Genomic DNA, 27,773 nt, shown 5'->3' with positions numbered 1-27,773 from the left:
TTTTCAACCACTCCACAAATGTCTTGTTAACAAACTATAGTTTTGGCAAGTCGGTTAGGACATCTACTTTGTGCATGACACAAAGTAATTTTTCCAACAATTGTTTACAGACAGATTATTTCACTTATAATGCATTGTATCACAATTACAGTGGGCCAGAAGTTTACATACACTAAGTTAACTGTGCCATTAAACAGCTTAGAAAATTCCAGAAAATGATGTCATGGCTTTAGAAGCTTCTGATAGGTTAATTGACATCATTTGAGTCAATTGGAGGTGTACCTGTGGATGTATTTCAAGGCCTACCTTCAAACTCATTGCCTCTGCTTGACATCATGGGAAAATCAAAAGAAATCAGCCAAGACCTCAGAAAAAGTTGTAGACCTCCACAGGTCTGGTTCATCCTTGGGAGCAATTTCCAAACGCCCGAAGGTTCATCTGTACAAACAATAGTACCGCTCAAGAAGGAGACGCGTTCTGTCCCCTAGAGATTAACATACTTTGGTGTGAAAAGTGCAAATCAATCCCAGAACAACAGCAAAGGACCTTGTGAAGATTCTGGAGGAAACAGGTACAAAAGGTTCTATATCCACAGTAAAACAAGTACTATATCGACATAACCTGAAAGGCTGCTCAGCAAGGAAGAAGCCACTGCTCCAAAACGGCCATAAAAAAACTGTGGTTTGCAACTGCACATGGGGACAAAGATTGTACTTTTTGGAGAAATGTCCTCTGGTATGATGAAACATAATATATAACTGTTTAGCCATAATGACCATCGTTATGTTTGGAGGAAAATGGGGGAGGCTTGCAAGCCGAAGAACACCATCCCAACCGTGAAGAACGGGGGTGGCAGCATCATGTTGTGGGGGTGCTTTGCTGCAGGAGGGACTGGTGCACTTCACAAAATAGATGGCGGTGGAAGGTGGAGGGTGGAAAATGATGTGGACATATTGTAGCAACACCTCAAGACATCAGTCAGGAAGTTAAAGCTTGGTTGCAAATGGATCTTCCAAATGGACAATGACCCCAAGCATACTTCCAAAGTTGTGGAAAAATGGCTTAAGGACAACAAAGTCAAGGTATTGGAGTGGCCATCACAAAGCCCTGACCTCAATCCCATAGAACATTTGTGGGCAGAACTGAAAAAGCATGTGTGAGCAAGGAGGACTACAAACCTGACTCAGTTACACCATCTCTGTCAGGAGGAATGGGCCAAAATTCACCCAATTTATTGTGGGAAGCTTGTGGAAGGCTACCCGACACATTTGACCCAAGTTAAACAATTTAAAGGCAATGCTACCAAATACTAATTGAGTGTATGTAAACTTCTGACCCACTGGGAATGTGATGAAAGAAATAAAAGCTGAAAGAAATCATTCCCTCTACTATTATTCTGACATTTCACATCCTTAAAATCAAGTGCTGATCCTAACTGACCTAAGACAGGAAATGTTTACTTGGAATAAATGTCAGGAACATTGAAAAACTGAGTTTTATTGTATTTGGCTAAGGTGAATGTAAACTTCCGACTTCAACTGTAGCTAGCTAGATGCTAAATAATTGTATTGTAAACACACACAAAATCTATTCACTTACTCCTGCAAATACAGCAGTCTCTGTGTTTGCCGAGCTGCATCTCTCACCCTCTTTCTCAAGAATAAATACCATATGTCCATCTTCTATAAATTATCTGTCAGTGCAGCTTTTGAGTCAACATGTTGAAATGTAAGTTACTCGAATATGGCTTACTTGTGAGTTCAATAACTCTGAATAACATCTTAATGCGCTAACAACATGTGCTATAGTAATAGCATGTGCTATGTAATAGTCTCTTGTTCCCAACTTTGCGCGCGCCAAAATATAATTTCTTAGGACAAATCAAAAATGACTTTGGAAAACCACTTTGACTCCTCCTCATAAAGTGCCACTGTACACAGACGTTATGGTTTTAGGCAGCACTAAAAGGGTAGGACACATGATTGGAGTGTTGCCTAGTTTGTTTTACACCATGCCAGCAGAGGAAAAGAGTCGGGGCTGAGGCAAAATCAGTCAGGGCTAAAGCCCTGAGAGCCCGAGTCTGGTGACTCCAATGCCCATGGGACTGGAGATCAGTGGTGTCCGGTGAGAGAAAAGCAGGTTGAGGTTGCCGGGGTTAGAGTAGAACATAAAGTGTTGTATCCTGAAGCAGTGAAGAGAGTGGTAGAGAAAGATGGGTACAGGGTGAGGTTGGCGGCAGCTGCATTGAAGTATTCGGGATTGAGAGATTTTACTGCAGAAGATTTGCAGGGGCTGTTGAGTGGTAGTGTTCTGTCCTCCCAAACCGTTGGCATGGAGTAGGATTAGGTAGGGGTAAATTGTAGAATGGGGTGGTGCTTTTCACTTTTTTGTGTGGGCTAATAGCTGGCAGGGTAATTCTCCTTTTCCCCAATTTTGTATTACTGGATGTTAATGTTGGTCGGCTGTGACTGGCCTCACACTCCAGTACAGTAGGTGGCGGCGCACCCAAAAGTTGGATGCGAACCGCCAACCCAAAGAAGAAGATGTCCACTATCTTGGTTATGGAACTCTACTATCTTGGTTATGGAATTGTGTTTTGCCACAAAAGTCCGGTTGTGACTGGTTTGATCCAGTCTTCTGAGCATGCGCAATCGGTGTAAACAGGAAGAAGCTGCGAAAACCAGGGAAAATCTAGAAGATGAATATATATTCAACGGGGAAAAAATCATAACGTTCATTGATTACTCGTAATTTTATTATTTTAGCGCACGAATATGTCAACGAATATTATTCTGAATGAAGTATTTTAGCACAGCGGTACACGACAGTCAGCAACGTTACATTAGATATACCTTTTCTTTATTTTTTTACAGATTGGCAACTAACTGAAGCTAGTAGCTTTCGTTTCGTTTTACTAGAAAATAGTTTGCAAGAATCTAATTTGGACAGACAAGTCGAGCAATATTTTTTCACACTGCGGCCTGTGAACAACGCCGGGGATTGTCAGTAAACTAACGTTACACGGTTCATTTCCCCTCTCCTTTCAAGTCGTCCGGATGGCCTGCTAACCTATTGTCGGAGTTTCGGGTCAGACTCCCCTCGTCCAAGCACGTTTTTTTCCCTAAACCCTGTCTGTTGCTAGCTACGATAACAGACAGTCTATAGAAATGGTTCAGAAAGGTAAGGCGGTGGTGGGGACGTCTCAAGTGGAGGTTGAGGCGAGCCCAAGCTCGGGGCCGTCTGAGGCTGGTTCAGAAGCCCCTGGCTCAGTGGAAGAACCGAGAAGCATCGGGGTGGAACTATCGGGCCGCAGGAAATTCATCAGTGGAGTCGTGGAGGGTGAGTAGAACATATTATATTGAACAAAAATCACATTGATTTGGTATAGCTAGTGATTTTCGTGTTGTGATGTTGATGCATACAAGATTTGCATACTGGTCAAATGCAGAAAGAATGCCAGAATAATTGTGATTATGCAGGACACTTATTAACACTCCATTGTACTATTAACAACTGCTCAAGGTCGATGACCCAGTCGGAGGAACTATGGGATGTCATTATTTTTTAAATCAATCACGGTCTGCTTTCCCAAAAGCATCATAAGGCTATCATTAGAAACTTCGTAGGAGCAATTTAAAGCTGCAATATGTAACTGCTTGGGCCACCTGACCAAATTCACATAGAAATGTGAGTTATAGATCTGTCATTCTCATTGAAAGCAAGTCTATAAGAAGCGATCTTGTGTGCAGCTGCAGCCCACAATTTGGGGTGTTCCTGCATGTGGGCATTCCACATGCAATGGGATTCATGAACACCCCCCCCTCTCTAGCATCCCATTTAATGTATTATCTGAATTTTTTTCGCCTCCCGGAGTCCTTGCTAGCTAGCGGGAGCGAAACCGGTAGACAGTGTTCTTCGCTCCCGCCTGCCGAACACCTGCACTCACTGTAGTTAACAGAACAGTGGGAAAACATTGCCTGACAGGCGGGGGTGAATGGACACTGTACCGGTCGCCTCCCTCCTCCTGCTAGCACAGCAGGTGAAAGGCTGGGGCGACACCAGGATGAAGGACACGGTCTACCAGTGTATGGCTGCCTAGTTGTCACCCCCACCCCTTCTTCTGGGTGGTTTATCAGTGGCTGGCATACAACGTGATTGTGCATTAACGCCACCTACTGTACCGGAGCGCTCCCACCTCCCGCCTGTCCTAGCTTCAAAATGTACCGACAGAGAAGTATAGAGGGTGTCCTGCATGCCCACATGCAGGAACGCCACGAATTTGCAAGCTGCAATTGCACCCTTCTCTTAAGAATGTGTAGATCACAAGCATTTCGCTACACTCGCATTAACATCTGCTAACCATGTGTATGTGACAAATAAAATTTGATTTGATCTAAGTCACTTTAACAATTCTACCTACATGTACATATTACCTCAATTGCCTCGTCACCTGTGCCCCCGCACATTGACTATGTACCGGTACCCCCTGTATATAGCCCCGCTATTGTTATTAACTGATTTTTTTATTTTATTTAACTAGGCAAGTTAGTTATGAACAAATTCTTATTTACAATGACATCCTACCAAAAGGCCTCCTGCAGGGACAGGGGCCCGGGATATATTTTTTAAACAATAAATACAATATAATTATAGGCCAACACTACAACACTACATAAAGAGAGACCTAAGACCACAACATAGCAAGGCAGCAACACATGACAACTCAGCATGGTAGCAACACAACATAACAACAACATGGTAGCAGCACATGGTACAGCACATGGTACAAACATTATTGGGCACAGTCAACAGCACGAAGGTAGAGACAACAATCCATCACACAAAGCAGCCACAACTCTCAGTAAGAGTGTCCATGATTGAGTCTTTGAATGAAGAGATTGAGATAAAACTGTCCAGTTTGAGTGTTTGTTGCAGCTCGTTCCAGTCTCTAGCTGCAACGATCTGAAAAGAGGAGCGACCCATGGATGTGTGTGCTTTGGGGACATTTAACAGAATGTGACTGGCAGAACAGGTGTTGTATGTGGAGGGTGAGCGCTGCAATAGATATCTCAGATAGGGGGGAGTGAGGCTTTAGAGGGTTTTATAAATAAGCATAAACCAGTGGGTCTTGCGACGGTTATACAGAGATTACCAGTTTACAGAGGAGTATAGGGTGCAGTGATGTGTCCTATAAGGAGCATTGGTGGCAAATCTGATGGCCGAATGGTAAAGAACATCTAGCCTCTCGAGAGCACCCTTACCTGCCGATCTATAAATTATGTCTCCGTAATTTAGCATGGTTAGGATGGTCATCTGAATCAGGGTTAGTTTGGCAGCCGGGTTGAAAGAGGCGCAATACGATAGAGGAAACCAAGTCTAGATTTAACTTTAGCCTGCTGCTCTTTAATTATTTGTTATTCTTATCTCTTACTTTTTTGGGGTATTTTCTTAAAACTGCATTGTTGGTTAAGGGCTTGTAAGTAAGCATTTTACTGTAAAGTTTACACCTGTTGTATTTGGCGCATGTGACAAATAACATTTGATCTGTTCTAATTGTTCTCTCTGTTCTGTGTGAGCTATTTCTTAGCTTCCCTTTACTAAGTTTCGATCTTAAATTTTGTACACCAGCTTCAAACAGCTGAAAATACAATATTTTTGATTATGGAAAATACATTTTACAGCTCTTTTAGATGGTACAATGATTCTCTACACTAGAGAATCTACACTGCTTGTTTTGTCACATAAACTGAAATTAGGTGAACTATTAGAATTTTAGCAACCAGGAAATTGCTGAGCGTTTCCTGCATAGTGCTTCTTTAAATCTTCGAGCTGTTTCCCAAAGCCATTAACTTTGTATTTGAAAAGTTCGTAATCTAACGCCTGCCTCAGACCACTCGTTGAATCAAATCAAATTGTATTAGTCACATGCGCCGAATACAACAGGTGTAGACCTTACTGTGAAATGCTTACTTATGAGCCCCTAACCAACAGTGCAGTTAAAAAATATATATGATTAAGAATAAGAGACAAGTAATTAAAGAGCAGCAGCAAAAAATAACAATATATACTGGGTTGCCGGTTCAGAGTCAATGTGCGGGGGGCACCGGCCAGTTGAGGTAGTATGTACATGTAGGTAGAGTTATCAAAGTGACCATGCATAGATGACAACAGAGTGGGGGGGGGCAAGGCAAATAGTCTGGGTGGCCATTTGACTATTTGTTCAGGAGTCTTATGGCTTGGGGGTAGAAGCTGTTTAGAAACCTCTTGGACCTAGACTTGGTGCTCCGGTACCGAACAGTCTATGACTCGGGTGGCTGGAGTCTTTGACAATTTTTATGGCCTTCCTCTGACACTGCCTGGTATAGAGGTCCTGGGTGGCAGGAAGCTTGGCCCCAGTGATGTACTGGGCCGTTCTCACTACCCTCTGTAGTGCCTTGCGGCTGGAGATCGAGCAGTTATGCAACCAGTCAGGATGCTCTCGATGGTGCAGTTGTAGAACCTTTTGAGGATCTGATGACCCATGCCAAGTCTTTTTAGTTTCCTCAGGGGGAATAGGTTTTGTCATGCCTGCTTCACGACTGTCTTGGTGTGCTTGGACCATATTAGTTTGTTGGTGATGTGGACAGCTCTCAACCTTCTCCACTGCAGCCCTGTCAATGAGAATGGGGGCGTGCTTGGTCCTCTTTTTCCTGTAGTCCACAATCATCTCCTTTGTCTTGATCACGTTGAGTGGTAGGTTGTTGTCCTGGCACCACACGGCCAGGTCTCTGACTTCCTTATAGGTTGTTGTCGGTGATCAGGCCTACCACTGTTGTGTCATCGGCAAATTTAATGATGGTGTTGGAGTCATGCCTGGCCGTGCAGTCATGAGTGAACAGGGAGTACAGGAGGGGGCTGAGCACGCACCCCTGTGTTGAGGATCACTGTGGCGGATGTGTTGTTACCTACCCTTACCACCTGGGGGCGTCCAGTCAGGAAGTCCAGGATCCATTTGCAGGGGTAGGTGTTTAGTCCCAAGATCCTTAGCTTATTGATGAGCTGTAAGGACACTATGGTGTTGAATGCTGCGCTGTAGTCAATGAATAGCATTCTCACATAGGTGTTCCTTTTGTCCAGGTGGGAAAGGGCAGTGTGTAGTGCAATAGAGATGCCATCGTCTGTGGATCTGTTGGGGCGGTATGCAAATTGGAGTGAACAGCTAAGTGCGTGGTTAGATGTTGTTGTTTTTTTGGTTTATCTGCCTCTGTTTTTCTTTGTAATGGCAGTAAAAAATGTATAACATTTGTTGGCACCTTCAATTATTACACATTTTCTCATAAATAGTATATTTCAACACTGCCTGCTAAACTAAACCAACCAGAACTCCTGTACATACCCCTTGTGATGAAGGTAGCCAATGGCCTGCTTCTATCTACGATGTAAACACAGCCTCTTGTGAAAACGCTAGCTACTGTCTGATGAAGAGGAACAGATATAGGTAGCTAGCTTCCTGACTGAAATAATAAATATATGTTTGAGTGCATTTGAAATATGCAGCGTACCATATGAATGGTCTTGTTCACATGAAGAGGTAACTACGTTGACCATTTAGCCAATTTATTGAAAGCTTGCCAATGTTTTAGACTATCCTTCTACTGTAAATGTCAATTTGTGTTTCATGAGCCATCTCTTTGTCAGTGAGTTCAATTGTTGAATCATGTTTTGGCGTGATTGTCTAATTTCAAGTAACTAACTGCAGGCTTAAAGAAATTCAATCTTATACTTTGAATAGAAGCCCAAAATAAAAGCCTTGTAGATAGAATGGAACTTTAAAAATGACAGTTGCATATTAGCCAGTACATATGGCATAGCATACCTTGCAATACAATATTCTCTAAAAACAGTTGTACAATGTGCTCTGCAATAAGAAATCCAGAGTTTGAGTTCTAAACCAGCAGCTTCCCTATACCATGGTGAGCGTGCATAATGTTGGATGCATTAGAATATAAGGTATGGAGAATGACAAAGAGCCTGTAGGATTAAAGAAAAAGCATTTGGGAAATTAATGTTTTAGTTTCAAATACTAAATGTTCATTGACTGGGAGTATATTTAGATGGTTTAAATTATTACATTTCCTACTAACCTTCTAAAAGTTGAGTGCTAAGATCTTGTCAATAAATTCATTATTCTACTAACTACGACTGAGTGCAAGACATGTTTTCCATAATGTACGTTTCATGCATATACATATCGGACAAAGAACACCATCACACATACTGTTTCACCATTTATTGAGTATGGAGATAAATAGCCAAAGTGTCTTAGGTAGTATTTGAAGTATCTAAATATAGTAATCCATGTATATCAAGTGCCGTGGAGGGCACAATGTTGCAGTCCAGGAATGAGAGCTTTACCACCTATGCCAAAACCCTGGGCCAGTGATGGAGACTGTACAGTCGTGGCCAAAAGTTTTGAGAATGACGCAAATATTAATTTTTACAAAGTTTGCTGCTTCAGTGTCTTTAGATATTTTTGTCAGATGTTACTATGGAATACTGAAGTATAATTACAAGCATTTCATAAGTGTCAGGCTTTTATTGACAATTACAAGTTTGATGCAGGTTGATGCAAATACTCAATATTTGCGGTGTTGACCCTTATTGTTCAAGACCTCTGCAATCCGCCCTGACATGCTGTCAATTAACTTCTGGGCCACATCCTGACTGATGGTAGCCCATTCTTGCGTAATCAATGCTTGGAGTTTGTCAGAATTTGTGGGTTTTTGTTTGTCCACCCGCCTCTTGAGGATTGACCACAAGTTCTCAATGGGATTAAGGTCTGGCGAGTTTCCTGGCCATGGACCCAGAATATCGATGTTTTGTTCCCCGAGCCACTTAGTTATCACTTTTGCCTTATGGCAAGGTGCTCCATCGTGCTGGAAACGGCATTGTTCGTCACCAAACTGTTCCTGGATGGTTGGGAGCAGTTGCTCTCAGAGGATGTGTTGGTACCATTCTTTATTCATGGCTGTGTTCTTAGGCAAAATTGTGAGTGAGCCCACCCCCTTGGCTGAGAAGCAACCCCACACATGAATGGTCTCAGGATGCTTTACTGTTGGCATGACACAAGACTGATGGTAGTGCTCACCTTGTCTTCTCCAGACAAGCTTTTTTCCGGATGCCACAAGCAATCGAAAAGGGGATTCATCAGAGAAAATGACTACCCCAGTCCTCAGCAGTCCAATCCCTGTACCTTTTGTAGAATATCAGTCTGTCCCTGATGTTTTTCCTGAAGAGAAGTGGCTTCTTTGCTGCCCTTCTTGACACCAGGCCATCCTCAAAGTCTTCGCCTTACTGTGCGTGCAGATGCACTCACACCTGCCAGCTGCCATTCCTGAGCAAGCTCTGTACTGGTGGTGCCCCGATCTAGCAGCTGAATCAACTTTAGGAGACGGTCCTGGCGCTTGCTGGACTTTCTTGGGCGCCCTGAAGCCACCTTCACAACAATTGAACCACTCTCCTTGAAGTTCTTGATGATCCGATAAATGGTTGATTTAGGTGCAATCTTACTGGCAGCAATATCCTTGCCTGGGAAGCCCTTTTTGTGCAAAGCAATGATGACAGCACGTGTTTCCTTGCAGGTAACCATGGTTTATAGAGGAAGCACGGTGATTCCAAGTACCACCCTCCTTTTGAAGCTTCCAGTCTCTTATTTGAACTAGAGGTCGACCGATCAAGATTTTTCAACGCCGATACCGATACAGATTAATCGGCCGATTTATATATATTTTTTTAAATATATATAAAAATGTATTTGTAATAATGACAATTGCAACAATATTGAATTAACACTTTTTTAAAAACTTAATATAATACATCAATAAAATCAATTTCGCCTCAAGTAGATAATGAAACATGTTCAATTTGGTTTAAATAATGCAAAAACAAAGTGTTGGAGAAGAACGTAAAAGTGCAGTATGTGCTATGTAAGAAAGCTAACGTTTCAGTTCCTTGCTCAGAACATGAGAACATATGAAAGCTGGTGGCTCCTTTTAACACGTGTCTTCAATATTCCCAGGTAAGAAGTTGTAGTTATTATAGGACAATTTCGCTCTATACCATTTGTATTTCATTAACCTTTGACTATTGGATGTTCTTATAGGCACTTTAGTATTGCCAGTGTAACAGTATAGCTTCCGTCCCTCTCCCCGCTCCTCCCTGAGCTCAAACCAGCAACACAACGACAACAGCCACCACATCGAAGCAGCGTTACCCATGCAGAGCAAGGGAAACAACCACCCCAAGGCTCAGAGCGAGTGAAGTTTGAAACGCTATTAGTGCGTGCTAACTAGCCAGCCATTTCACTTCGGTCACACCAGCCTCATCTCGGGAGTTGATAGGTTTGAAGTCATAAACAGCGCAATTCTTGACGCACAAAACGAAGAGCTGCTGGCAAAACGCACGAAAGTGCTGTTTGAATGAATGTTTACGCGCCTGCTTCTGCCTACCACCGCTCAGTCAGATACTTGTATGCTTAGTCAGATTATATGCAACACAGGACATGCTAGATTATATCTAGTAATATCATCAACCATGTGTAGTTAACTAGTGATTATGATTGATTGTTTTTTATAAGATAAGTTTAATGCTAGCTAGCAACTTACCTTGGCTTACTGCATTTCCGTAACAGGCAGTCTCCTTGTGGAGTGCAACGAGAGAGAGGCAGGTCGTTATTGCATTGGACTAGTTAACTGTAAGGTTGCAAGATTGGATCCCCCGAGCTGACAAGGTGAAAATCTGTCTTTCTGCCCCTGAACGAGGCTGTTAAACCCACCGTTCCTAGGCCGTCATTGAAAATAAGAATGTGATCTTAACTGACTTGCCCAGTTAAATAAAGGTTAATTAAAGGTGTTAAAAAAAATATATATAAAAAAACGGCGTCCAAAAATACCGATTTCCGATTGTTATGAAAACTTGAAATCGCCCCTAATTAATCGGAAATTCCGATTAATCGGTCAACCTCTAATTTGAACTCAATTGCATGACCGTGTTCTCCAGCCTTGTCCTTGTCAACACTCACACCTGTGTTAATGAGAGAATCACTGACATGTCAGCTGGTCCTTTTGTTTTGGCCACAACTGTACAAAGTAGCCCAATCATATGACCTGGCAGAATTATATTATTATTTTCATCAATCCAGTGGGTATTTGTTTCACAAACTCTACCATCACATGAGCTACAAAAAACACTGCTAAACAACAGCCTCTTGCTACACTATGTGTGGAAAACACTGATCAAGGAGGAGCCTAATGCAACACCCATACAGTCTTCAGGGCACACACATGGCAGCTGAATGTACACAGCCAGGGGAATAGATAGGGGTGGATGTCTGCAGGCCTGGAGTGTTTGCTGTGTGTGTTAAAGGGATGCTGCAAGATTCTGTCATTTAAGATTCTTTAATTTCTCTACTTACCCAGAGTCTGATGAACTCGTGGATACCGTTTTTATCCAGTCATTGCGCTCACTAGTTAGCTGAAGTTTTGCGAGATAATGCTAACTTCCTTCATACTGCACACTGAGACATTCAAATAGCATCCACAAGCCTCTGGGTAAGTAGAACAAGGGCTTAATTGACAATCTTTCTTATTTTGTTTGCAACAGGCTTCTATGGCCGGCCATGGACAATGGAACAAAGGAAAGAGCTGTTCAGGAGGTAATTTAATGGTTATGTACAGCAGGCTGGCATAAGGTGTTGAATAGTGCTCTATCATAATGGGATCAGTGAATGTACTGAAGTTTTCAATATCATCAAATTAGAAATCGCTTAAATCAATTTAGTCAATATGTTCTGTGATAAACAAAACAAACCATGTCACACAAAGCCTGTGTTAATCACTATGTGTTGTTCCCCAGACAGCAGAAATGGGGCTTGAACACATACCTCTACGCACCTAAAGATGACTACAAACACAGGATGTTCTGGAGAGAGATGTACTCAGTAGAAGAAGCAGGTAAGGTTGTCTCATCATGGCCATGGATTGGACCTATTCCTGTCACATATACAGACAAATATGTAATAAACAAACAAAAGTGCACAGATGTTGCTGCTTGTGATTGTTGCAATAGTGCTCTGCTTTGATAAATAAGCTTGCTCTGAAACGCGTCAGCATGAAACATTTTCGAAGGGAATTAAGTTGCCGCCTTGAACCTACTCATAGCATTTGTTTTACATTCCTATGTCTGAGCACCCTTTCAGCATTTCAGGACATATTTGAAATATTAGCTACAATACAGCGATGTAATAAACAAACCATGCCTGACATATTTCATTCATGCTGATGTGAAATAGTATCTGAAACTAATGCATCTCTCTCTTATAGAACAACTGATGACCCTGATTAGTGCTGCAAAGGAGTATGGGACCGAGTTCATCTATGCCATCTCCCCAGGCCTAGACATCACCTTCTCTAACCAGAAAGAAGTGTCCACACTCAAGAGGAAACTGGACCAGGTAACCAACTGTTACATTTTTTAAATTTTTTAAATGCATCTCTCCTTCCTCCTTGCAGACGACGCACTACAATAACTCCTTATGTGCGTATAGAGATTTTAGGATTGGGTTAGAGGAGTACTGTCTTGCTAATAACAATCTTTAACCACAGTTAAGAATGCAGGCCTATAGTCTAATCTACATCCTTGATGGAATACATAGCCTCTACATCCTTGACGGTCTGCACTCACTCGTTTGCCGGAGTCTTAACATAAAATATAATTATTCATTCTCTCCATTAGGTAACTCACTTTGGCTGCAAGTCATTTGCCTTACTGTTTGACGACATCGACCACAACATGTGCCCCGCCGACAAGGAAGTGTTCAGCTCCTTCGCCCATGCCCAGGTGTCCATCACCAATGAGATCTTTCAGTACCTGGGAGAGCCTGAGACCTTCCTCTTCTGCCCCACAGGTAACAGGTAACCCTGTATGTTGGTACTGAAATTTGTTCTAGATTCAAAGTTGAAGGAAGATATAAATTTAATGTATGTTTTTCATTGTCTCCCTAAAACCAGAGTACTGTGGAACATTCTGTTACCCCAATGTGGCCCAGTCTCCCTACCTGCACACAGTGGGAGAGAAGCTGCTGCCTGGTATTGAAGTGCTGTGGACAGGTACAGTAGATCCAAACTAGTTCATATCCAACATGTTTTGGCACTCATTAGATGGAATTAACCTTACCATTATAAGATAAAAACACAGTAACGGACCTTGTAACATATTTTTTAATTTACTTTAGAACTTGCATGACTCCTACATCGGACATTATTTTTCTAGGTCCTAAGGTGGTATCCAAAGACATTACAGTGGAGTCCATAGAGGAGGTCTCTAAGATCCTGAAGAGAGCTCCGGTAATCTGGGACAATATCCATGCCAACGACTACGACCAGAAGCGTCTGTTCCTGGGGCCGTACAAGGGGCGCTCCACAGAGCTCATCCCCCGCCTCAAGGGGGTTCTCACCAACCCCAACTGTGAGTTCGAGTCCAACTTCGTGGCCATCCACACCCTGGCCACCTGGTATAAGTCCAACATGAATGGAGTGCGCAAGGATGTCGCCATGAGTAAGTCTGACTTGATTTCTGGCACATTCGGATTCGGGTACTATGAAATCTCACACAATATCATTGTCATGGGTACCTCAGATAGGGGTGGACTTCATTTATTTATTTATTCACTTACTTTATTAGATTTATTCATCAGGGAAATTATGTTCTGTAATGTGCCCGATTGAGCTAAAAATACAAATTTCTTAAAGCAGGGATGTACAGCTTTGGTTCTCACGACTGCTGTGTGTGTTGGTTTTCAGTGTTGTCCTGAATCTGAGAGTGTTATTGCCAATTAATGACGACAATTGAGTGAATGTTTTGGTATTTGTAGAGAAGGGTCACTCACCGTCACACAAGGTACACGAAATGGCTGCCAAAGTCTCGTCTGTTTGGTTTTTAAGAATGACACAAAATATTATATTTATCCTCGAAAGAGGACAGCATTGTGTCTATTCAGATTACATGGCTTTCAATGAAATCCAATCATGTTATTGATTACTCCAATAGAGGAAGGGAAGGAGGCACTTTCACAGTATTCAAACAGGCCTGTACATTACACCTGGTAATGGTGATCTGTTTGGTTATCAGTGTGGCAGCCCCCCGCACCTCTCCAAAACCTGAATGTGTCTTTCGAGGGGTTGGGTTAAAAGCAGAAGTCAAATTTCGGTTGGATTTTTTTGTGAAATGTACCAATAAAGTCATCTTAATCTTATTTATCTCTCTTCCTCCTTCTCTCTCCCTTCCCCCCTCTCTCTCCTTCCTGCATCCTCCTCCCTCCTCTCAGCGGATGGAGAGGACAGTACCGTGTCTATCCAGATCAAGCTGGAGAATGAGGGCAGTGATGAGGAGTTAGAGACAGACATGTTGTACAGCCCTCAGCTGGCCCTGAAACTGGCCCTCACAGAGTGGCTGGGGGAGTTTGTAGTGCCTCACCAGTACAACAGTAAGAACCGTCACCTACCTATCATCTCTCATTTATACAACTGGTGGGTCTAATCCTGAATGCTGATTGGTTAAAAGCACATTCCAGCCGGTGTCTGTTCCACAAGTTACCATCGGCTAAATCTATGACGTTAAAATGCATATTTACTCTGTTCCCCCAGACTGCGCAATCTACTGTCTCATTAGCCCAGTCAGGCACTTTATAAACTTTATCTCCTATAAAAGCATCTTGACATTATCTCATGTTTCTTTTAGACTAACATTTTATTTTCAACAGCGGAGATTTGTATAAACCTTGCTGTCTGTCTCTGACATTTGCAACATTGTTTCAATATTCAAATTCGATCTCCAACTGTCCCATAGTAATGAACGTGTCGGGGTCGGGACTAGACAGAGGAAGGCAGCTTTTCTCAGCCAGTCGAAATCATGAAACAGCTGGCGTATTTTTTTTATGGATATATACAAACTAGACTGCTAGTTTGCATTCTTTACTGCTTCAGTTTAAAGATATTGTGTTAGCTGTGTTGTTTACGAGCTCCTCTGAGTAACAGTGTCCTGATGTGAGAGTCCATTTTCTATGCCAGGTGAAATCGTGCCTCATTATCTTATTGTTCAGGATGTATCCAAATAAATTTCACTAGAAAACAGGTTATGCAAATGCAGCTACTGTTGTTATTCTGTCTGCACTGTTTGACATGACTGTAAGTTAGCCATAGTTGGCTTGCTTTTTTTATATATATACATTTTTTATTAGGGGATGGATCAGCTTTAATATTGCAGATAGATTGTTGCTTTGTAGTTGGCTAGCTAGCAAGGAAGGGATAAGAACATTGCCAGCCAGTATGGTAATGGAACATTTTAGAACAAAGAATTGGGTCGCGTCCATAGATATAGAACAAAAAGACTGAACAACTGGGTCTCATCTCTGTCAACAGAGCCAATAGAACGAACGACCAGCTGGCTTGGGTAGCAACCCTAGACTTGTGTTGGGACTATATCTTGTCGAAGGATGAAATAGTATGAATAAAGGCATCAAAATAATGTTTTTAATTAAAAAATGTCAATCATTATTAGAATATTTTGGTAACCCGTTGTATAAAAGTGACAATGCCCTTGAAACCAGTGTTTGGATTATATACTGGAATGATTTTCCAGCCCTCGACTTCGTCTTGGGCCTAAACACCCGTGCCAATATATCCTCCGATCACCTGCTTCTCTGGCATTGTCACTTAAATAACGTGTGTGTGTGTTTCCTTACTTCATACTGTATCATTTGAAACAATGGAAAATTCAGCACTGGATTTTAAACACTTATTTCACTCATGCATTAAAGCTAGCCATTCTATTTTTGTCTAGTATGTTGATATTTGTTATAAAAGCATGTTGACAATGTCTCTGTTCTTGTCTCCTCTCCAGGTCGCCAGGTACCCCACAGCGGAGCTAAGAGTTCAGCTATTGACGTGTCATCACTAGGTGCCTCCTCCCTCTGCTCTGCTACTACAGTCACTACAGTGTTCCAACAGCCCATCATGACACCCACAGGCGCCCCTGACCCCAACAATCACCCCACGGCCAAGAGACTGCAACAACAAGAGGTGGAGGAGGTAGTTACTGATTTAACTTAGATCATTTTTATATTAGATAGGGTAGAACATACAGTATGCAGTGCACATCCAATGGTTTTAAGTTGGTTTCCCTGGTTTGTCTCTGTTGTGCCAAGTCTCACAGTCTACATACAGTACAACAAAACAAAATATTTCATTACAACTGATCAAGAATAACACACAATTCTACATGGGCTCACCAAGATGGTGAGGCAATAACTTGTTTCCTAAAGGTTTTCTAAGCGTTTCCAATGTTGTTCAGGTGGATGTTGAGAAGAAGGAGTCTGATGAAGAGCCCATGGAGATGGTTGTGGAGAAACCAGATGAGACGGACCCAGAGTCAGACCCTGTAGCGGAGGCTGCAAATGAGACCAAGAGCAGCCTGGTCCTTATAGACAAGATGTCAGAGGATCTGAAGCCCATGGACACAGACAGGGAAGTCCTGGTTCTTGAGTCCAAGTCTCCAGAGGAGGACATTGACATGGCCCCCATGCAGACAGACGAACAGCTCAAACAGGTAAGTCGTTTGTGTGTGTGTTGGAACTGGGTTCAAATACATGTTTTATTATTTGTTATTTAAATACTTATGTTCTGTGTATTTTCAAATAATACGGCCCTAATCAACTACTTCTATTGAAAGTATTTGAAAGTATTTTCAAAACAATTCCTACAAATAGCTTAGTATTTGAAACTATTTTCAAATACATTATTTCAAATACCAGACCTGGGTTTAAATGCATGGGAGTATTTAAATATTGTATTTTAAAATACTCAAATACACAGACAAGTGTATTTTAAAATACATGCCAATACTTTCCAAGTGTATTCCCAAATGCATTCCAATATTCAACTACTTGTATTTTCAAACAAGAAATATACAAATACTTACTTTCAAATGTCTTTGTGTCGGGAATATATCTTAAATAGTGTTTTAACCCAGTTCTGGTGTGTGTGACGTACGTATGTGTGTGTCTGTGACTCAGATTTTCCAAAGTGATTTGCAATTAAGTGACTTATGTTTAAACAATTACTTGTATTTGTCTTTCAGGATGTCTTTGTACCTGGTCCCAATGAGAAGGCATTGTACACGGCAGAGCCTCTCTCTCTGGAGGACCTGACCCTGCTAGCTGAGCTCTTCTACCTGCCCTATGAATACGGACCCAAAGCCCTGCACATGCTCAAGGAGTTCAACTGGCTACGGGCCAATAGCAGCACCGTCAGCGTCAACTGCGAGGGCAAGGAACCAGAGAAGGTAGGTGTAGGGGATGGGTAGTTAGGAGGGAAATTATCCCTAAATTAGCCTTGTTAGTCATTTGAATTTTTTTCTGATATTCAGAGCTATGAAATATTCAGGTGTGGTGGTGATCACCACTGCGGTACAAAATGGTAGTTGTGTAGTACCTTCATGCAGCCATTGGGGGTGGGTCTAAAACACTGAAACTGTATCCATGCTGTGGCACACACAATGTAAAATCTCCTCACTGAGATTACCGTTTTGCCGTGTCGATACATTTAGTTCTAACTTAGGCTGTGGATGAGGGGTCGCTCAAGATGGCGGCATGAGAGGTCGTAAAATTTCTAGCTGAGGAACAATTTTAGAGGTTTCTCACAAAGTTGTTCATTTTAAGATGTAGTTGCAACAAAAACAGAGTTTGGACACACCTACACATTCAAGGCTTTTTCTTTACAACTTAACAACACATGGAGTCATGTAGTAACCAAAAAAGTGTTAAACAAATCTAAATATATTTGGGATTCTTCAAATTCTTCTTCCTTTGCCTTGATGACAGCGTTGCACACTTGGCATTCTCTCAACCAGCTTCATGAGGTAGTCAGTCACCTGGAATGCATTTCAATTAACAGGTGTGCCTTGTTAAAAGTTAATTTGTGTAATTTCTTTCCTTAATGCGTTTGAGCCAATCAGTTGTGTTGTGACAAGATAGGGGGGTGTTATACAGAAGACGGCCCTATTTGGTAAAGGACCAAGTCCATATTATGGCAAGAACAGCTCAAATAAGCAAAGAGAAACGATGGGGAAAGACATTTATTGTGTCAAAAGAGAGAAATAATATAACATCATAAAGGGAATAATGGATTGTACAAAAAAACTGATCTAACTAATCAGGAATTACTGGAGTTATCATCACTGCAAATGCAGTTAGACTGTATCTACGAGGAAAAGGCCCAGGGAGCATTTGTAAGATCCAGACAAAAATGGATGGAAGAGAGAAATACAAAATATTTCTTTAATTTAGAAAAAAGGGCAGGTGGAATGACTTCTGATGTAAATGAATGATCAAATACTCCAAATGAAAATCCAAAAGAAATCTCTCAGCATGTTTCCCAATTTTTTATCAGAATCTGTATACATCAGCCCAGTCAACTTCCAATATGGATTTTTTGGGGGGGCAATGTAGCAAACACCGCTAAGAAGATTTGTAATTATTTATCTGTTATCTGAAACAGATTAGGAATATTGTTTGTGATAATACATTTCCCTCAGCAAGATTGTTTTGGTTGAATATCTATGGTATATACAAAGGGGGAAAGCATGGAAAATATTGTATCAGTAAAGGAAGCTTCATTTAAAATTATACATAGATTTTATCCTGTGTTTTGGAAAGATTCAAGCTGAATATTGACTAATTGTCATTTCTGGGGGTGTGTATTTAAGATTCTGTTTAAAGAGATAGGGTGCCCTAAAGAACACCACCCTGTTGTCTGCCCCCAGGTTGCGGAGTGGAAGTGCCGGGCTGAGAAGTTTGAGGAGATGTGTTGCTCGGTCATCCAGATGTTCACCAGGCTCTCTAATTCAGCCAACCGCACCATCCTCTACGACCTCTACCCCTACATCTGGGACATCAAGAGCATCACCTCCATGGTCAAGTCCTTTGTCCAGTGGCTAGGTACGCACGGACACACACACACGCTCACACATCCACACTCATATTAGGCAGGGAAAACCCATTTTGGTGATTTCTGATATATCATCAAAATAAAAAAATCACGGCACAATTTTGGAATCACTCAACAGTTTTTACCCGATTAAGTACAATGCCATTGGAAATGAATGCTGACGCTGCCTCCGGTTGACATTACATTTTCATAAATAGCCCAATGTCAAAACAATTTTAATGTGTCCAAATCAATAACTAATATGCAGAAACAGTTTATGACACTTAGAACATTTTATGTTTCTGTTTTCAATCTACACATGCATGTACAACAATAGTAATCAATAGTAATCAATCACCAAAAATACAGTTGTCTTGACAAGTGTCAATAAATCACTGAAATAGCGAGGAAATCATGTTGTACATGCTTTTGAAACTAACACAACAAAAAAAAAGATTTTTTAAAAGATTTTTTTTACATCACTGGTTAGACAACAACCTGTAAAAGACAGTCTGTTACATTTTGGAGTGATGCATTTTGATTTGTGGGTCACCGAAACAGAAAGAGAAACACAACACTTATTTGGCAACCATTCATATTGATGTCACGTTGAAATCGATTGCGTGAGAGGGGGGAGAACTAACACAGCAAAAAAAACACACTGAATCTGGGAATAATGTGTACATCACTGGTTATAGGACAATTTGTGGAAGACATCATTTTGAAGTGTTGCATTTTGATTCAAGTGGGTCGCCAACGCGGTCAGTGTACGCAACACTTTTTTTGTTAATCACTTTGTTAATCACTTCGATATCACGCTAAAATCAATAAAGCAGGGGCAAATGTTTGGGCTGTAGCGCTGTTCAAACTAACACTATTCAACGGCCACACTGAAACTTGGAATAACCTATACATGGTTGGTTAGATGAGAACTTGTAGAAGGCTTATATCTATGTATTGGATGTTGATTTCGGGAGGCTACCATCATGGAAAAGGGGACAGACTTCATTTTCTGTTAGTTAATGTAAAATAATCACGACGTGGCATAGGACATCAACAGTGACAATGGTTGGCTGCTATTTAAGTGATAGTCTGAATGTCAAATCCATGTATTGGTGTGTGGCCAGCGACTTTGATAGAGAGACCGCCCCGACTGTTCCGTGCCATTTCATTAACTCTGCGTTCTAAGTCCTGTGCATCCCAGCATGTTACAAAATCAACGGTACAAAACCTATGATATTGATATGCTTTATAAGCAGTCAATCTTATGTCATTGTGACTGACTATAAACTTTTATACTAACATCACCAATCTGAGGTAAAAAAGGATGTGTAATTCCACTTAATGTTATAGGGTGACAATACAAGCTTTGTGTAAGGTAGTAACTCAAACTGTCCACGTTAGGGAAATTAGCACAATATACAATAATTTGATGTAAAATACTAAGTCATTCAACATGTCAATTTAAGATGATAGTATATGTTGCCCACTCACGAACTAGTACAACAATGACATCTGTTTCTCACTTATTTAACCATTTAGAGAGTTTAAAAATGCTCTAGACTAGAGTCTCCATAGTTTCCGTGCAGCAGCCTGAATGTTTGACGTCCCTACTCATACACACAGACCAACTAGGTACGTATGGTATGGACACCTGGAACGATTCAGCATGACTCCGACTAGTAAGTGTAGGACATGAAACGCATATACTGTAGGCATGAACAAATAAATGTCACGTCTTTAAGCTTCATGGTGAAGTTATTAATCCAGTGAAAATGCAGCTATTCTCATGGCTAGTTTTAGATGAGCTGAAAGTATACACAAAGGTGAATACCATTGAGGTAAGCATGTTTATGAGCATTACAGATATGTTTATGACCATATTACACTTCCTCCATGCTAAAAATTGATAGTGCAGCTGTATGATTTTTCATCTGCCGTCCAGTCTTAGGTAGTTTAGTCATGCACATATTAATCATCTGCACAGGTACTGTAACTATAGTGCCCACTGCCCAGTCTGCTTAACAGATGGATAAAGCATATTTGACTTGGCAACGCAATATTTCACTTCTCTTGGCTTTCACCTGTGTTCAAGGTGAGTCTAGAGCACTCTTGTTGTCAGCTCATACGGGCTCGTATTAGGATAACTTAGGCTTAGTTTATATATCCACCAGTGCCAGACAGACATCTGCTACATTGCTTGTCAATCGTTGTTTTGATTCTGTTTTTATTGCACTTTTTGATTTGTTAATTTTACTTTTCGACAGACTGAATGCCGCTTGCACTGCTAGCCACACCGAAATAAATTGGTCCACCACAACTAAGTGAAGTGTCCGTATCAGTGGTGATAGGTCCAGATATGGGGTACTGCTGCTTGCTGTGTGTCAAGTAACAGGCTTCTGCGTTCACTCCCACCCCTTAGCGTGCCAACGAGCTTGGAGAGCAAGGTGACTGACTGTGGAAGGCCATTCTGGTGCAAGAACAAAGATAACAATGAATGCTCTGAGGCAATGTGTTACTGTATTGAAACTATTAATTTCATAAAATGCCCTCACTAATGCAGTAACTGCAGAGGTCTGCAAGGTCAATGCAGAGCCTATTCTCAACACATGCTCTGTGTACCAGTGTTATTGCTGGCTCTGAGTGCCTGGCCTCTCCTGAATAGTTTATTCTAGCTGTATCGGAGCCAATTCTCTGGACTTAAAAACACTCCGTCTTACACACACCTCAGCTACATGGAACATGTCTTGATAATGAGTCAACCAGTCAGGGATCCCAAATGCACCATTATACAGTTAGAACAACTTTTCTGCGAGAGGTCGTCTGCAGCCATAGAAAGCTGTTTTGATCAACCCTGAAGCACTAGCATGGCCTGTAGGTTACACAGTAACCATGTTTCATTCACAGGTTTCGGTCCAGAGCAGAAGACTCTAACCTATACAGTAAACAGCAGGTAGCAAACCCACACTGGCAGAACCACTGCTATATCATAGCTATAATGGCATTATAAACCAGTATAACATTTTAGACTGTAGAGAACCATTTTGTAGGTCTTTGTGAATAATTTAGTGGAGGTCTGTCTTTCTAAACAGCACTGGCTGTGGGCTAGCTAAACAGAACATTAAGCAACCTAAAGGCTTTCCCTCATCAGGTCAATCTATTGTTTTGTAGACAACACCTTCTCTTTTATTACTTAACCGCCCTCAAGGCCCTATCAAAGAGCTGTATTCTATGTATTCATCCCCTTACTGGTCTGTAGTTGTGCAACCGGCAGTCAGTCTTACCTTCTCCTCGCTGGTGTTGTTACTTGGACACATTTGCTAACGACTATCTTCTACTGTTCTCTCCTTTCACCGTGTGCAGATGGACAAATCCTCAGTACCAGTTTCTACTGCTATTGGATCGCAATGGCCGACGTATGCTCACTGCTGGCCTTGTCACCTTTTGTAAATGTTTTTTGTTTTGATTGATTTTCATATCAGATTAAGAGATTTGATTTGGGTGATGGAAGGAAAGCTGCCCTCCGGATGAAGTCACAGTCACATTTTGCGCAGCGATCTGTAGTAGCGAGCGATAAGCTTTAACGTATTTTATTCTTTTTTTCTCTGACAGCATTTGTTTCTCTCTAACATGTATGTTTTTACCAGTAGGCCTTTTCATAGATGTGGCTTGGACAGGCACTGGGTGCACCTACACACTGGGGTTCACACCAGGCTTTCAGATTGTTAGTCTCTCTACCATCCTCTAGTTTTGGGGTGCTAACTACAGTATACACCACATTTTTCAGTCTTTAATATGCTTTGAAAGTGACTAGTCGTTCCTTCACAAAGCGACTAGCAACTTACATTGCAACATGCCACGCTGAGGCAAGCAGAACAAAACTGTGAAATAACAATTTTATTAAGATAGAGATCTGGTGATTCAGTGATTCACTCCCAAGCAGCTAAAAGCTAGCTGTGAGTTCCTCTCTGTGGGTGCATCTGTGTGATGAGTGGAGCCAGCCTCGTCAGAGGAAGTGTTCTAGTCAGGGTGAGGTTGTTACTGTATGTTATAGCAGGAGCGTTAACTCTATTGTAATGTTCACGTGCTGCATCTGTGTCTACACATGACAGGAGACCTCACCAGATGTGGCATCGTCTATCAATCTGATCTTACTCTATATAGCACTTTTTTTGTAACAAAGTGCTTCACAGGCACAACAACCAATGATGGCAATCACTCATATATTTGAAAGGTGTGACTGACAATACCATTTTCAAGGCTGCTCTTGTAAGAACGGAGCAGAGTGCCAACACCACAGTAGGTACTCCCCAGTCAAGCGAGCACTTGAGGTGCACTGAAACTGCACCCCTTTTAGTTATGTGTCTGCATGGAACTGTCCTCTCTATGTTGAGTTTTTAAAAATTCAGAGCCTCTCTAACTTCCTGGTTTGAGTCCTGCTCCCTGGTCATGTGCTGAGTCAGGTTAGATGAGAATGTGACTTCAGATGAGGTGCTGGGATCAGTGGGGCGACGGCAGCTGAAGCTTACACAGTAGGACGAGTTCCTCCTAAACACTGATCTAAGGTCAGTTAAGCTAGTTAGAGTATGGATGACTTGGAAGTTCTCACTGCAAGTGAACCAGAATCCGACTGTTTGAGTCAGGCTTTATAACCTCAATGATTCTTCCCAGTGAGACACACAAAAGTAAGCTTTAGTTGCTTGAGCCCCAAGTCCAGCCAAACCCATTTCATACACATTTTATTATTAAAAAAAAAAAAAGTTTTATTTTCTTTAGAGTTATTGGAAAATAATGATAACCTGACCCTCCTTGACCCCCACCCCCACCCCACCACCACCTATCTGCAAGTTCCGTTCTATCTCTGGGTCCCATGGTAATGCTGTGTCCATCCGCCGCTGTGTGCTCCTAACAGGGTGCCGTAGTCAGGCCACTGCACAGTTCCTTAGTGGAGACCAAGAGCCTTGGGCCTTTAGGGGCGGTCTAGCAGGAGAGTTCCAGGTATATACCAATGCACTGACTTCACAGATCATAAATGTGATGTAATGCTAGTAAAGAAAACAAGAGTTTTGTGTTGAAGAGAAAGTGGTTGTTGCGCACAGCAGATGTGAAAGGGTTTGGTCTGTCTAAGGTGGGCTTATTACTAGGTTTAAGTCTCTTTAAAGGGTGTATACCTCAGAATCCTAATATAGAAAGTCCATGTCTTGGACAGAGTGCCTGTGAATTTGTAAAGGTATTGGTCCAACCAGCATCTGGTATGGTCTGATCAGTCTAAAAATTGAAAGGGTGAACTGACATCGTAAAAAGCTAAAGCAGTCACACTGGTTTTCTAATCGCCAAAGTGTCTCAAATTCGAATTTCTTTCAGCTGACTGCCCAAAGGAGATGCTGCTTTTCCTTGGCGGACGCGTTCTGCCTCCTCTCCCCTGAACGTGTGATATGGCTAGTGTTGGATTTCCATGACATCTCATTTCTTTGCAGGAAACGCTCAGTGCACAAATCCCCCCTTTGCACACGGAAGCGTATGCATCACAGCGCCAGCGAGAACGCAAGCGAGTCCGCCCGCACAAAAAACTCTGTGAGCAAACACGATTCTCCTAGACTAGAATATACTGTTGGACGATCCTCCTAGACTGTTGGAAACAGGTTTTTTTTTCAACTGTAGTAGATGATCTTTAAAAGACTTGGTGGTTAGTCTTTAGCTGTATCTAATGTTTAATATACAGTACCAGTCAAAAGTTTGGACACCCACTCATTCCAGTTTTTTCTTCTATTTTCGACATTGTAGAGTAATAGTGAAGACATCAGCAGAATGAAGTAACACATATGGAATCGTGTAGTAACCAAAAAAGGTTAAAGAAATCAAAATATATTTGAGATTCTTCAAAGTAGCCACCCTTTGCCTTGATGACAGCTTTGCACACTCTTGGCATTCTCTCAACCAGCTTCATGAGGTAGTCACCTGGAATGCATTTCAATTAACAGGTGTGGCTTGTTAAAAGTTAATTTGTGGAATTTCTTTCCTTCTTAATGCATTTGAGCCAATCAGTTGTGTTGTGACAAGGTAGGAGTGGTATACAGAAGATAGCCCTGTTTGGTAAAAGACCAAGTCCATATTATGGCATGACAAACATCTAATAAGCAAAGAGAAACCACAGTCCATTGTTACTTTAAGACATGAAGGTCAGTCAATCTGGAAAATGTCAAGAACTTTGAAAGTTTCTTCAAGTACAGTCACAAAAAACATCAAGTGCTATGATGAAACTGATTCTCGTGAGGACCGCCACAGGAAAGGAAGACCCAGAGTTACCTCTGCTGCAGAGTATAAATTCATTAGAATAACTGCACCTCAGATTGCAGCCCAAATACAGTTGAAGTCAGAAGTTTACATACATCTTAGCCAAATACATTTAAACTCCGTTTTTCACAATTCCTGACATTTAATCCAAGTAAAATTCTCTGTCTTAGGTCAGTTAGGATCACAACTTTATTTTAAGAATGTGAAATAATAGTAGAGTGATTTATTTCAGCACATTCCCAGTGGGTCAGAAGTTTACATACACTCAATTAGATTTGGTAGCATTGCCTATACATTTTTTAACTTGGGTCAAATGTTTCAGGTAGCCTTCCACAAGCTTCCCACAATAATTTGGGTGAATTTTGCCCCCATCCTCCTGACAGAGCTGGTATAACTGAGTCAGGTTTGTAGGCCTCCTTGCTCACACACGCTTTTTCAGTTCTGCCCACATATTTTCTAAAGGATTGAGGTCAGGGCTTTGTGATGGCCACTCCAATACCTTGACTTTGTTATCCTTAAGCCATTTTGCCACAACTTTGGAAGTATGCTTGGGGTCATTGTCCATTTGGAAGACCCATTTGCGGCCAAGCTTTAATTTCCTGACTGATGTCTTGAGATGTTACTTCAATATATCCACATAATTTTCCACCCTCATGATGCCATCTATTTTGTGAAGTGCACCAGTCCCTCCTGCAGCAAAGCACCCCCACAACATGATGCTGCCACCCCCGTGCTTCACGGTTGGGATGGTGTTCTTCAGCTTGTAAGCTTCTCCCTTTTTCCTCCAAACGTAACGATGGTTGTTATGGCCAAACAGTTATATTTTTGTTTCATCAGACCAGAGGACATTTCTCCAAAAACTACAATCTTTGTCCCCATGTGCAGTTGCAAACTGTAGTCTGGCTTTTTTATGGCGGTTTTGGAGGAGTGGCTTCTTCCTTGCTGAGAGGCCTTTCAGGTTATGTCGATTTAGGACTTGTTTTACTGTGGATATAGATACTTCTGTACCTGTTTCCTCCAGCATCTTCACAAGGTCCTTTGCTGTTTCACACCAAAGTACGTTCATCTGTAGGAGACAGAACGCGTCTCCTTCCTGAGTGATATGACGGCTGCGTGGTCCCATGGTGTTTATACTTGCGTACTACTGTTTGTACAGATGAACGTGGTACCTTCAGGCATTTGGAAATTGTTCCCAAGGAGGAACCAGACCTGCAGAGGTCTACAATTTTTTTCCTGAGCTCTTGGCTGATTTTTTACATTTTTTTTCTCATGATGTCAAGCAAAGAGGCACTGAGTTTGAAGGTAGGCCTTGAAATACATCCACAGGTACACCTCCAATTTACTCAAATTGTGTCAATTAGCCTATCAGAAGCTTCTAAAGCCATGACATCATTTTTATAATTTTCCAAGCTGTTTAAAGGCACAGTCAACTTAGTGTATGTAAATGTGTTACCCACTGGAATTGCGATACAGTGAAATAATCTGTCTGTAAAAATGAATTGTGTCATGCACAAAGTAGATGTTCTAACCGACTTGCCAAAACTAGTATGTTAACAAGAAATTTGTGGAGTGGTTGAAAAGAGTTTTAATGACTCCAACCTAAGTGTATGTAAACTTCTGACTTCTTCAACTGTAAATGCTTCACAGAGTTCAAGTAAGAGACATATCTCAACATCAACTGTTCAGAGGAGACTGTGTGAATCAGGCCTCCATGGTCGTATTGCTGCAAAGAAACCACCACTAAAGGACACCATTAAGAAGAAGAGACTTGCTTGGGCCAAGAAACACGAGCAATGGACATTAGACCGGTGGATATCTGTCCTTTTGGTCTGATGAGTCCAAATTGTATTTTTTTTTTTGGTTCCAACCGCTGTGTCTTTTGAGACGCGGAGTAGGTGAACGGATGATCTCCGCATTTGTGGTTCCCACCATGAAGCATGGAGGCGGTGATGTTTGAGTGTTTTGCTGGTGACGATGTTGGTGATTTTATTTAGAATTCAAGTCACTCTTAACCCGCATGGCACCCACAGCATTCTGCAGCGATACGCCATCCCATCTGGTTGCGCTAAGTGGGACTATCATTTGTTTTTCAACAGGACAATGACCCAACACACCGCCAGGCTGTGTAAGGGCTATTTGACCAAGGAGAAGAGTGATGGAGTGCTGCATCAGATGACCTGGCCTCCACAATCACCCGATCTCAACCCAATTGAGATGGTTCGGGATGAGTTGGAGTGAAGGAAAAGCAGCCAAAAAATGCTCAACATACGTGGGAACTCCTTCAAGACTATTGGAAAAGCATTCCAGGTGAAGCTGGTTGAGCGAATCCCAAGAGTGTGCAACGCTGTCATCAAGGCAAAGGTTACTACATGATTCCATATGTGTTATTTCATAGTTTTGATGTCTTCACTATTATTCTACAATGTAGAAAAAAAGTACAAATAAAGAAAACCCCTTGAA

The 27,773-nt window shown here is 41.7% G+C and overlaps 1 protein-coding gene across 1 annotated transcript in view; it reads left to right on the top strand.

The window, feature by feature from the left end:
• The first annotated feature begins 2,618 nt into the window (after window positions 1–2,618).
• The window catches only part of oga (O-GlcNAcase), a 32,184-nt gene continuing 7,029 nt past the window's right edge, over window positions 2,619–27,773 (top strand). Inside the window, exons 1-13 of the mRNA XM_024423631.2 lie at window positions 2,619–3,339; window positions 11,641–11,692; window positions 11,893–11,990; window positions 12,360–12,490; window positions 12,772–12,943; window positions 13,047–13,145; window positions 13,309–13,593; window positions 14,363–14,521; window positions 15,937–16,124; window positions 16,387–16,641; window positions 17,173–17,376; window positions 18,856–19,030; window positions 23,932–24,017. Coding sequence (XP_024279399.1) covers window positions 3,168–3,339; window positions 11,641–11,692; window positions 11,893–11,990; window positions 12,360–12,490; window positions 12,772–12,943; window positions 13,047–13,145; window positions 13,309–13,593; window positions 14,363–14,521; window positions 15,937–16,124; window positions 16,387–16,641; window positions 17,173–17,376; window positions 18,856–19,030; window positions 23,932–24,017 — 2,076 coding nt within the window. The 5' untranslated portion in view covers window positions 2,619–3,167. The remainder of the gene's footprint in view (window positions 3,340–11,640; window positions 11,693–11,892; window positions 11,991–12,359; window positions 12,491–12,771; window positions 12,944–13,046; window positions 13,146–13,308; window positions 13,594–14,362; window positions 14,522–15,936; window positions 16,125–16,386; window positions 16,642–17,172; window positions 17,377–18,855; window positions 19,031–23,931; window positions 24,018–27,773) is intronic.

The sequence above is a fragment of the Oncorhynchus tshawytscha genome, linkage group LG01 (genome assembly GCF_018296145.1).
Source record: "Oncorhynchus tshawytscha isolate Ot180627B linkage group LG01, Otsh_v2.0, whole genome shotgun sequence".
NCBI lineage: Eukaryota > Metazoa > Chordata > Actinopteri > Salmoniformes > Salmonidae > Oncorhynchus > Oncorhynchus tshawytscha.
Note: the sequence above shows the minus strand (reverse complement) of the source record. Positions and strands in the feature narration are given on the sequence as shown.